The 13,224-nt window shown below is 35.9% G+C and overlaps 1 protein-coding gene across 1 annotated transcript in view; it reads left to right on the forward strand.

The window, feature by feature from the left end:
- Positions 1-13,224, forward strand: part of Akt (Akt kinase) — a 103,183-nt gene that overhangs the window by 73,000 nt on the left and 16,959 nt on the right. The window contains exons 9-10 of the mRNA XM_068366922.1: positions 1,964-2,101; positions 9,662-9,826. Of these exons, the coding sequence (XP_068223023.1) occupies positions 1,964-2,101; positions 9,662-9,826 (303 nt within the window). The remainder of the gene's footprint in view (positions 1-1,963; positions 2,102-9,661; positions 9,827-13,224) is intronic.

Genomic DNA, 13,224 nt, shown 5'->3' on the forward strand with positions numbered 1-13,224 from the left:
ATTATAATATAGTGTCTCAGTAATGTATCTGATTAAATATTGATGCCACCCAAATGCGGTGTCCATGGCACTGGACCCATTTCCCCTTGTCTTGAATCTCACAACCTATCAAAAAATCTCTCTCTCTCTCTCTCTCTCTCTCTCTCTCTCTCTCTCTCTCTCTCTCTCTCTCTCTCTCTCTCCCCTCCTCCTCCTCCTCCTCCTCCTCCTCCTCCTCCTCCTCCTCCTCCTCCTCCAACCTAAGTCTGCCATGATTTGAAGAATTTGTAAAAAATTTTAGGTAACACTGTTGTGGCTTATAAAGTAGATAAATTCATAAATAAGCTCACAAAACCCCAGGCCATTAGCAAGAGTAAGCAATCATTTACTCCCCTATCATTTTTGCAATTTCTAAAAGCCTGCATAACAATTGTTTTGTTTTAAGATTAGATTTTTAGTTGTTCCATTCCTGAAGTGAATGAAAGAACATTTGCAACAGAATGATATTATTTTTAAGCTAACTCTCATTTTCGATAATACTCCAGGACGTTCACAACCAATAGACCGAAGCTCCTTTGCTATGATAAAAGAGTACTATTTAAATAAGATGTTCACTCAGGCTGTCGAAGCTGCTGAACAAGGCACTCTAAAGATGCTGGAAGAAATTAAACTTTGTAAATGCAATAAAGACACAATAGCGTAAGCCAGGCAAGAAATAACGAAAGAATGTATTAATGGAATATTAAAAAATGTTTTGAAACCATATGCAATTACTGTAAGTAGAGGGGTTTTGAGAAAGACAATGCTCTTGGAAAAATAATTGAGATAGTATTCCTAGGCAAAATATTAGGTTTTGAATTTGATGTGGGAAGATATTCAACAGTTTTTATCAATTAAGGCAGAGGAATTGACAAATGAAGGACTCCTCAAACTTACTTGAAAAAGAAAATGGAGACAAGGAAGAAGAATTTTTGGATGAGCCACAAAATATTCTGGTAGATAGAATTGACAAGGATTTGGAAACATTGATAATGAGCCGAAAGTTTGGAAGAGATTTATCTTATGGTAAAGCTAGGAGATTCATGATTTCATTGTCCGATATGGACTTCCATTTAATGAAAAGAACAAATAGACAATGTAATGCAAAGAACAATTTGACAATTCAATCTGTATTTGCATATTTATTTTATTTTTTTTCAAGAAATTGCCATACAGAGCAACTCTGATTTAATATCTGATAGAAGGGGGAAGAGGGCAAGGAAGAATCCGGCTCGTGTATCATCCCTAGTCTCGCCTTCAAACCATGTGCTAGCTTCAACTTTCTTTAACATAACACCAGCCCTAGCTTTAACTTTCTTTAACATAACACCAGCCCTAGCTTTAACTTTCTTTAACATAACACCAGCCCTAGCTTTAACTTTCTTTAACATAACACCAGCCAGGTTTGTAATTTACACACACACATTTGCTGGTGATTTCCATACTTTACTGATACAATAGATTGACTATGATAAATATTGCATGAAATTTTTCTTTATTGATTCTATAATAATTGTACAAATAACCCCTCATTTTAGTGTTTATAGTAAATTACTATGATGTAAATGATTTTGGTTAGGATAATAAAAAATTTCTTGACAAGTTATTACTGATCATCATTTGGATAGGCTGTGCTTATGTTAACAAAGAGTTTGCTTTTTTATATTTTCAGCTTATAATGTAATTATTGTAACAAAACCTAATTGTAAGGAAATAAGAATCTGTATTACAGCAATGCATCCCTATTTTATAAATATATGTCATGATAATTTTTCAGTCTCCCTGCTTTATATTATCAAATCAAACCCTAAAGCAGAGAATGAATGTTAGATAAAATTGAAGGACATGATCTGAAAAACAGATTGTGCATTATATGCAAATGGAATTAATCTATAGGTTTATAAGGTTGAAGTATTCAAATAAAGTGTGTGTTCTTTCATTTCAGGTATTAGAAGAAAATGATTATGGCCGAGGTGTTGACTGGTGGGGTTATGGAGTGTGTCTATATGAAATGATGGTTGGCCGCTTACCATTTTATGATAGGGATCATGATAAGCTCTTCCAACAAATTGTATGTGATGATGTAAGTGTCTTAATTTAACCTTAAAATTGCTAGTATGCTACATTACATAAGGTTGAGTCAGACTGGCTTTAAAATTTCTTCTAATAAGATGGGCTTATATATATATATATATATATATATATATATATATATATATATATATATATATATATATATGTATATATATATGATATAATATAATATAATATAATATAATTTAGTATAATATATAATATATATATAATATAGTATATATATATATATATATATATATATACAGTGATACCTCGGTAGTCGAACGACTCTATACTCGAACAATTCGGAGTTCGACCAAAATTTTCGAGAAATTTTTGCTGCGGTGCTCGACCAAAAATTCGGTACTCGACCAGCCGAACACGTGACGACCGCATGGGCTTTGTGATGATCGCGCCATCTCGGCCACTCTCGCTTGTTCGGGAAGCATCAGTTCTCTCGAGAGCGTCACTCAGACAACGCGCGATCAGCATTCGTTGTGATTTAGTGATTTTCAGTGCTTTTAATTGCTTTTTTAGCTTTCATAATGAGTCCCAAGAAAGTAATGAGTGTTAAGGGGAAGGAGAAGAGGAAAACAGTGCGAACAACGATCGAGTTGAAGAAGGAAATTATAGCGAAATATGAGAATGGTGTACGAGTGTCCGATTTAGCGGTAGAATACGGAATGGCGAAGTCGACCATTTCTACGTTTTTAAAGCATAAAGAAATGATTAAGAAGGCGAATGTTGCAACGGGAGTTACGGCGGTAACTAAGCAAAGGCCACAAGTGATTGAGGAGATGGAAAAGTTGCTTTTAATATTTATTAAAGAAAAACAGTTGGCCGGGGAAAGTGTTAGTGAAGCGTTCATTTGTGAAAAAGCGTTGCATATCTATGAAGAATTAGTGAAGAAAAGTCCGAGTACCAGTGAAGGTGATTCATTTACATTTAAAGCGAGCAGGGGTTGGTTTGAAAAGTTTCGTAATAGAACAGGTATTCATCGTGTTACTAGGCATGGGGAGGCAGCTAGTTCGGATCAAATTGCAGCCGATAAATACGTGGGGGAATTCGATCGGTACATAAATGAACAAAATTTGATCGCACAACAAGTCTTTAATTGTGATGAGACTGGGTTATTTTGGAAGAAAATGCCAGCCAATACGTACATTACCAAGGACGAGACGAAGATGCCAGGTCACAAGCCAATGAAAGATAGGCTAACATTGTTGCTGTGTGCAAATGCAAGTGGCGATTGCAAGATCAAACCCTTGTTAGTGTACCACTCGGACAACCCCCGGGTGTTCAAACGAAATAATATTTGTAAAAGTGCACTACCAGTTATGTGGCGCTCGAACACTAAATCTTGGGTCACAAGACAATTCTTTACTGAGTGGATAAACGAAGTGTTTGCCCCCCAGGTTAAGGCTTACCTCATTGAAAAGAGCTTGCCAATGAAATGTCTTCTGGTTATGGACAATGCTCCTGCACATCCTCCAGGTCTCGAGGATGACTTGAAAGAAGAATACAGCTTTATCAAAATCAAATTCTTGCCCCCCAATACTACTCCCATACTCCAGCCCATGGACCAACAGGTCATTTCAAACTTCAAAAAACTCTATACCAAGGCCCTTTTCAGAAAGTGTTTTGAAGTGACCAGTGACACGAAGTTGACCCTAAAGGAATTCTGGAAGGAACACTTCAGCATCCTCAACTCTGTTAACATGATTGACCAAGCTTGGCGAGGTGTGACCTATAGGACATTGAACTCTGCCTGGCGTAAGCTGTGGCCATCATGTGTCACAGAGAGGGAGTTTGAAGGTTTCCAACCAGAGGCGGGTCCAAGCACTGCTACCCCTGTAATTTCTGATGACACTGATGTCGTTGAGGAAATTGTTGTCATGGGCAGGAGTTTGGGGCTTGAGGTCGACAAGGATGATATTGATGAGCTTGTAGAAAGCCATTCTACCGAGTTGACTGTGGAGGAATTGTTGCACCTGCAACAACAACAGCAGCAGGATCTGATTGTGGAGCAGGAATCTTCAGAAGAGGATGAGGTAAGGGAGGATGTTCCAAGTTCTCTCATCAATGAAATTTGTTCCAAGTGGGCAGATGTGCAGGCTTTTGCTGAAAAATACCACCCAGAAATTGCAGTAGCAAACCGGGCAGTGCATATGTTTAATGATAGTGTCATGTATCATTTTCGAAGAATACTGCAGAGGAGGAAGAAACAATTAACAATAGACCAGTTTTTCACAAAAGAAAAGAAAGCTGCTACATCAAAGCCTGTTTCTCCTCCAAAGAAGAGACAAAGAAGAGAAGAAACCCCTGAAATAGATCTGCCCACCCTTTCATTGGAGAGAGAAACAACTCCTGAAGGAGAACTACCCCGCCACATCATGGAAGGGGACTCTCCTTCCAAGCAGTAACCTCCCCCTTCCATCCTCTCCACATCCATCCCTGTATGCCATCGAACCGCTGCTCAAAGGTATGTTCACTACAGTACAGAAAATGGTTTAAAATTGTTTTATTTTAGTACAGTAAATGGTTTAAAATTGTTTTATAGGATTTTCTGACCAATTTCATACACATTTAGATAATTATTGTTGTTTAGGTACACGTTTTATTAATATTTTGGGCCTGTTCGAGTGCTTGGGAACGGAATAGAATATATACCATTATTTCTTATGGGGAAAAAAAATTCGGTACTCGAACAAATCGGAGGTCGAACACGGATCTCGAACGGATTATGGTCGAGTACCGAGGTATCACTGTATATATATATATATATATATATATATATATATATATATACTGTATATATAATTATATATAATTATATATATATATATATATATATGTATATATGTATGTATGTATATACATATATATATATATATATATATATATATATGTATTTATATATATACTGCATATATATATATATATATATATATATATATACATACATACATATACTATATATATATATATATATATATATATATATATATATATATATATATATATATAGTATATGTATATATATATATATATATATATATATATATATATATATATATTTATAAGAAAATATGCCCACTTTAAAACTATAGTTTCAATACTGGAGCTTGACCACTATCCTTAGCTAACCAGCCTACACCTGCACAAGCAAAACTGAGGCTTGATATCTCTCTCTCTCTCTCCCTCTCTCAAATCCTCATTTGTTCCGGTGTAGATACAAACCCTCCGGTATTTATAGGGTATACTTTCATGTAGCTGAGAGTATACCCTATAAATAGCTCTAGGTTTGTATACTAGGAAAAATACAAATTACTTACAAATTTGTTATATTTCTTTTGGAAAATTTTTGTATTACTCGATTTCTCGATTAGGGGAAAGACTACTTTTCTTAAGTTTATGGTAAGTAGTACTATTCTCATAATAACTGATACAGACCATTGAAACACTTGATATCGTTACTTGATGTTTCAATGATGGAAATAAGATTACTCGGTAACACACCAAAGGAAATTTCTTTGGTGTACCTGCACGCCTCCCGTCAGAAATAGGACGGCACATCACGTGACGGGAACTTGACAAAGAATGACTTACGAAATATGTAATACCCCTTTCTTTTTTCTAGCAATAAATAAAAGAAATACTAACTTACCAAGCACAAGTATTATATTTCAATTATGTAAAAGAAAATATTTGTCCTCCTTGTGCACTTTCATTAGATAAATTTCAATCTATTATCAGAGAGAAAATAAAACTAGCGTAGAGTCAAATTTACGCTACATAGTACTCTACTCATAACAACCAATACAGACCCACAAAATACTTTGTATCATTACTTGATATATTGATAATGGGAATTCTAATGCTAATTGATAGCCTATTTGAAGGAAATCACTATGCCTGCTCGCTTTCCCCCTGTAAATATTATGTCACTAAACATATGATATGAATTTGACAAATATTAAAACTTTTCTTAACATGTTTTTTTTTTACTGAAAATGGATACTGTATATTATCAATAAAAGAAGATACTAACTCATCAAGATAGATCAGTTCACATTTATACAACAAAAACTATTATTTCCAAAGAAATATTTTTTCTATTTGTACTATTTATGACATATTGTGACGTCATCACTGAACTCTGTTGAGTCCCTTGTTAGGCTGGGAGGAATGTAGAGAGTAGAGGTCCCCTTATTGTTTTTGTTTCCTTGTTGATGTCGGCTACCCCCCAAAATTGGGGGAAGTGCCTTGGTATATGTATGTATGATCACTGATAAAAATGGTCGTAAAGTCGAACAGGTTGTATGTCGACGACTACCTGTATATAATGCATCGTCATCATCTCCTCTTACGTCTATTGACGCAAAGGGCCTTGGTTAGATTTCGCCAGTCTTCTCTTTCTTGAGCTTTTAAATCAATACTTTTCCACTCATCATCTCCTACTTCACACTTCATAGTCCTCAGCCATGTAAACCTGTGTCTTCAAACTTTAGTGCCTTGTGGAGCCTAGTTGAAAGTTTGGGGAGTGAGAAAAACATGCCCATATCATCTCCATCTACTACCCCTCACCATGATCTCATCCACATATGGCACTAGATTCCTCTCTCCTATAGTTCCGTTTCTAATCCTGTCCTGCCATTTAACTCCCAATATTTTTCTGAGGACTTTGTTCTCAAGTCCACAAAATCTATTTGATATTGTTTCATTGTCATGCCTCGACTTTGTCCGTACAGGAACACCGATCTCACTGAAGTGATATATAGCCTGATTTTTATATGCAATTTCAGGCGATTTGATTTCCAAATTTTACTTTGCCTAGTCATTGTCTGATTTGCTTTTTTCAATCTTTCATTAAACTCCAATTCTAAAGATCCTGTATTTGAGATCATAGTTCGTGAATATTTAAATGATTCCACCTCATTGATCTTTTCTCCTTTCAATGATATTTCATCTTCCATTGCATATTCCATTTTCATCATCTCAGTCTTTCTTCTCTTTTCTTGAGCCCAACCTCATGTGATATTTCATGCATTCTGGTAAGCAAGCTTTGCAAGTCCTGTGGTGTTCTGCTAATAAGGACAGCATGATCAGCATACTCTAGGTCAGCTAATCCTGTCTAGTCTAATTCTCCTCCACCATCCCCAGCTGTTATATGCATGAGGAGGATAGACAACATAGGTAACAACACATTACCTTGGAGTACTCCACTGTTCATTGGAAATTCATTTGATAGGACTCCATTAACATTAACTTTGCACTTGCTATGCTGATAAAGAGACTTAATCAAGTCTCCACAGGACTCACTCACCACAAAATTGGCCGGGGCACACTATCAAAGACGTTTCATAGTCCAAAAATGCCATCGAAAGTGGATTATAAATTCTTCACATTGATGTACCAAATGTCTTAAGGGCACCATCCACTAAGGTGTTTGAAATAACTTTAAAAAATAGAAAATTGTTTTATTATTTTCTATGTATGCAAAAACGAGTCGTACTTGCTCTCCAGAAGTTTCAGCCTATTATTTTTACAAATAATAAAGAAAATTTGTTTTTTAAATGATAATGTCATCCTTACTGCATCATCTGCATGACCAAGTTTGACAGAATCGTCTTTGTGTGTTAATTTTTGCATATGTGTAGCGATTTTTTTACCTATGTTTCAAAATTTTGTACGTCTGGCAGAGATGGAAAGCATTGGTAGAGAGTAGGTGAACACAAACTACGATCTACAAGACCAGGCCAGAGTTTCCAAAGACGTATAGAAGTTACGATGCATGTGTGCTTCTTTACTTGCAGTTCGTATGTACATTGTGTTTTCACAACGTCCTCATGAACTCTGCAGCAAGGCCAATGTTACCTAAGGTTAAAGAAAGAACAAAAAGTAATCAGAGAGCAATAAAACGAACCAAGAATAGTGGGAAATACGAAAAAGAGAATAAAGCTGGAACATTCTCACTAAAACTAAGGTAACATTGAGAGGACGCTGGCAACTCATGACACCCTCACGCCAAGTGTATTAGCATACTTGGGGTTTAAATACCTCGTTTAGTGAGCCTTTATGTAGGAATAAACAATACATACATATACCAAGGCACTTCCCCCAATTTTGGGGGGTAGCCGACATCAACAAATGAAACAAAACCAAAAAGGGGACCTCTACTCTCTACGTTCCTCCAGCCAAACAAGGGACTCGACCGAGTTCAGATGGTACTGCTAGGGTGCCACAGCCCACCCTCCCACATTATCCACCACAGATGAAGCTTCATAATGCTGAATCCCCTACTGCTGCTACCTCCACGGTCATCTAAGGCATCGGAGGCAGCAGCAGGGCCTACCGGAACTGCGTCACAATCGCTCGCCATTCATTCCTATTTCTAGCACGCTCTCTTGCCTCTCTCACATCTATCCTCCTATCACCCAGAGCTTTCTTCACTCCATCCATCCGCCCAAACCTTGGCCTTCCTCTTGTACTTCTCCCATCAACTCTTGCATTCATCACCTTCTTTAGCAGACAGCCATTTTCCATTCTCTCAACATAGCCAAACCACCTCAACACATTCATATCCACTCTGGCTGCTAACTCATTTCTTACACCCGTTCTCTCTCTCACCACTTCGTTCCTAATCCTATCTACTCGAGATACACCAGCCATACTCCTTAGACACTTCATCTCAAACACATTCAATTTCTGTCTCTCCGTCACTTTCATTTCATTGTACAATAAAAGTACAAAATAAGGTTATCATATTAATGTTATTTTGATTTTTCTAAAAAAAGAAAAAAGTGAAAATTTATAGCAAATCTTTAGGAGCTCATAACTCAAAAACACTTATTCTTCACATTTTTCTCGATTTGTTGTTCAATTTTACAAAGAAAGATATCATTGAAAAGAAGAATAAAAATCCCACAATTTAGTGACAGAATTTTGATTTTCCTTTTTCTCTGTTTTTCATGATTATTTTGCATCTAGATGAAGAAAATTAAGAAAAAAAATAATTAAAAAAAAGGAAAATAAAATATCTGTCTCACAGAATTATTCGGTTTATAAAAAAATTTTGATGGTATGATTTTCAATACAGTTGGTGTCATATTTGTGGTGAAAATTTTACCTAAAATTTTTCTAAAAATTGGGTTTGTCCTTATAAATCAAAAAGTTTTTGATCAAATGACTTGAAATTTTTATATGATGAAGTTATTATATGTCTAAAACATATATAGAAATGGTGTATATTGAATAATTAGAAAAAAATGCAGGACGTAGCAGATGGTCCCCTTTAAGTGAAAATTTGGTTAGTACTACTTTTACCTTTTCAAAATCCTGCTTGTTCATCTTTCAGCTTTTCATCAATCTTTCTCTCTAGACTCTTTAGAATGAGCATGCTATATATTTTCATGACAATTGATGTAAGTTTGATGCTTCTGTAATTATTGCAATTAGTCAATTACCATGTAATATTTTTATTTAAAATTTTATTCAAGTGTAGGGTCAATGATATTTATTTTTGGAGAAAAGGAATTAAATCCAACTGTAAATTTGCTTATTCTAGGTTCGATTCCCACGTACAATATCACAGGAGGCACGTGACTTACTGAAAGGCTTGCTACACAAAGACCCTAACAGGCGATTAGGTGGCGGTCCTGGGGATGCAAAAGAGGTGCAGGCTCACCCATTTTATATAACGATTAATTGGAAACTCCTAGAAGAAAAAAAGGTAAAGAAATTTCAAACTATTTTTAAAATTTGTTGTAGTCTTTGTATTTTACTTCTACCTTGGTATTGTTAATGTCTTATGATAAATTATTGTATGCACTTTGCTGTGAATTAGCTGTTCCCTTGTGGAGTCCTGGTTCTGAATTTTTAGAGGCTTACCATGTAGATATTTATTATGTACCTGAAGAGGGAATCGCCTACTGTTGTGTATCTCGGTTGGAGTTTCCTTTGGTAGCTTGTTTATTATGTTTTATATCCTTTACACTTTTACCTATATTCCATCTTATTGCAGTAGAGAAACACTTTTACTATGAAAGAATAACATTGTCAACTTTCCTATCCCTAACAATAGAAGGATTTTTTTGTGGTGTTTTACCTTTTTTTTCCAACTTCCCTTTTGAAATTCATTAGTTTCCTCACCAAACATTTGAAAACAAGGTTTATATGCTACTATTTTATAACTTTGTTTGTTCTATGGCTAAATGCCATTATTTATAGCCTTTATTATGTGCTCTTTTCATCCTGTTTTCATTATAAGATGCCTCATCATGTATAATTCATTCATTGTTAAGATAGACTTTCTCATTTTTTGAAGATTCTATCTTTGCAATATTGATAAATTACATCCATAGATCCGCAAAACATTTTAATTAATTATTTCAGGTTTTCGCGAACCCTCTTGGTGCTCTCTCACTTAAAATTGATACCCATTGTGAAGATCGTGTTCCATTTATGCCTCTACTGCTGTATTATATACTGTATAATGCTGTTGTAATAACATGACACTATCCAGTATAACAATAACAATGGTAATGATGATAATAGCAGTAAATAAGTAATGAAAAAGCAATATATGGTAAACCATAATTTTATCGCTAATATATACAAAATCTTTGGTGATAAATCTGTCCCATGTAGATTTTCCCTATTAGAATTTAAAGAAGCGTTACATACAGTATGATCAAGAAATATTTGATATAAAATGCATGATAGAATGTATTTTACAGTCAAATCTGGTTATTCATGATTAGTTTATGAAAATTGCTGCGTGTGTAACAAAATAGTGGCTCCCAATATCCATTCCTGACGAGTAGGATATAGTGGAAATTCATGGAGAAACTTCTGTTAAATCTGTCTTAGTTGATGGGAAGGTAATGGTTATTAGAGATCGAGCCTTAGGAATAATGAGGTTTTGAGGAACAGCTCGAGTAATGGAAGTTGAGGAACTGTTCTAGCAGTGAAAATGATTAAGAGGCACCCATTGGTTAGTTGCGTCATTTTTTTTTTTTTTTTTCTTATTTCTCATCCATCTGAATCCGCACACAAACTGCAGTGTTTGAGGTAGAAGTTGGCAGATTCAGATTAAACAAAAGTTTGGCAGCAGCATTTTTGCTGAAGTTGATTCTAAATTCAATGGCCAAAATTTTACCTTTCGGTTTTTGAGTGCTTTAATTTGATCTCACAAAACTTGTCGAGAATATCCAAGATGGAAGTTTTGCCCCTCAGTTTGAGGCTAGAATCTTTAAATGTTAGAGGGTGGCAAATTAGTTTACCTTCTTTCTAGGACCACAGGAGTCAAACTGACCTTCGGCGATGACCACTGTTCTTCCTTTTACCACTGTTCTTCCTCCCTGAAAAAACCTAAAATGCTTTGTAAGGCTATGTTGATAAAGTAAAGTAATTGGGGAGCTATGGTATGCAACAGCTTCTCTACTTCCCCGGGAATCAAAACCATCTTAGAAAATGGCTACTACTGTACTTGTGATCTGTCATGAAGATGAAATGAGTATAACGAAGAATGTCCTCCTCACGGGAATTTCATGCTGACTGCTCCTGCTAAGCTTACTCCAATTACTGCAGAGGAGGTAATTTGCACTTACCATTGTCATCTGTAGTGCAAGAACTAGGAGGATCAAGTGTGGTTCAGTCCTGTATGGAAAGTTTCAAATCATTACTTGGATAGTTACCTAAGATACAGTTGTGGTCTTTTCTCTTGTCACAATTGCTTTCTGGACTGTGATCAGGCTCTCGCCTTCTTCATTGTCATGGTATTGGTTGGAGGAAGTCGTCTTGTTGTGATGAGGCTCACAGTCTTGGTTTATGCTGGTATCACGGCAGTCAATCTTCTTGGTTGAGGATTTAACTTCTGATAAGGAAGACCTGGACAAAGCACATAAATTCTTAAAAATCCTTTGAAAAATTCCTTGGATTCTTGACTGAAATATTGATTGGTGTTAAGAAGTCAGGAATGGTGATTGTTGGTGGTTAATAGGAACTGGAATGTCTTGTTTTAGCTGTGGCACATGTGTGTCAATGTCTAGAGCAACATTCATAATTGGCAAGTGTCCTTTTGTGTGTTGCAGATACTGGTGAAGTTATGATTGCTGGAAGGGAAGTCATGTATCATCTGCATCTGATGATGGTTATTCATAAATGAAAACAGTCTCCTGTAGCCAGACCATGTATGATTTCCACATCTACCGACCTATTGGCGGGGGTAGAGCAGAAGTCAAGCAGGTGTACTGGTCTATGGGTAAGGCAAGCTTTGTGCACATACGTTGAATATTGGAGAGAGATGAGCAGACTAGTCTTCAGGTGAGGAGCATGCATGATAGGCAGTGGTTAGTTTGCCTTTCCTACCTGGTCGATGTATACTGTACAATCGGTGTTATGAGTTTTGGTAAGTGAAAGATGAGGCAGAAAGTGATTACCAGGCTCAGTTGTCATGAGGACTGGTGTTCCTTTACCATGAGCAGCTACAAAGAAAGCATACCGAACTGAACCCTGTGGTCGAATGACCAATCATGACATCTCACAAGCAAGAGATGGTAAACAAATCTGGTCATGTCTACTGCTGTGTAGGAATTGTAAGTGTCTGTTGTGATATAAGCAGGAGAGGTACAGTTGGTCATAGAAAGACTTTGCAGATACATATATTACGCACAGAATAACAGCACTTAGGAAAGTACAAAAATAAACTTAATTAAACGCTACTAGTACACAATATACTGAAATAATGTAACCTGATCACTTTACCCTGATAAAGGTTGTATAAAGGTTATTGAATAAATAGATCACTAGATGAGTAAGCCCAGGTATAATTATGCAGCAGTAGGCTTAATTGCAGGAATATATTTATTCTGTTGGGATTATAGTTTGTAAAAAAATCCAAAAATATCCTACATAGAGCTGATAAAGCAAACCAGTAGCACTAAGAAGAAAGCCTAGGAAAGACTAAACATAAATGAAAGGGGAATACCAGAAATTCACAAGGTATGGAAAAGAAAAACATACCACATTGCCTTTTTGTTTTAGCAGAGGGAACATAAAGGAAAAGGAAATTTATAGCACAAAATAAAACTTATATCATTGCGCTAACTTTTAGTATTCGTACGTACG

The sequence above is a fragment of the Palaemon carinicauda genome, chromosome 44, assembly GCF_036898095.1.
Source record: "Palaemon carinicauda isolate YSFRI2023 chromosome 44, ASM3689809v2, whole genome shotgun sequence".
NCBI classification, from domain to species: domain Eukaryota; kingdom Metazoa; phylum Arthropoda; class Malacostraca; order Decapoda; family Palaemonidae; genus Palaemon; species Palaemon carinicauda.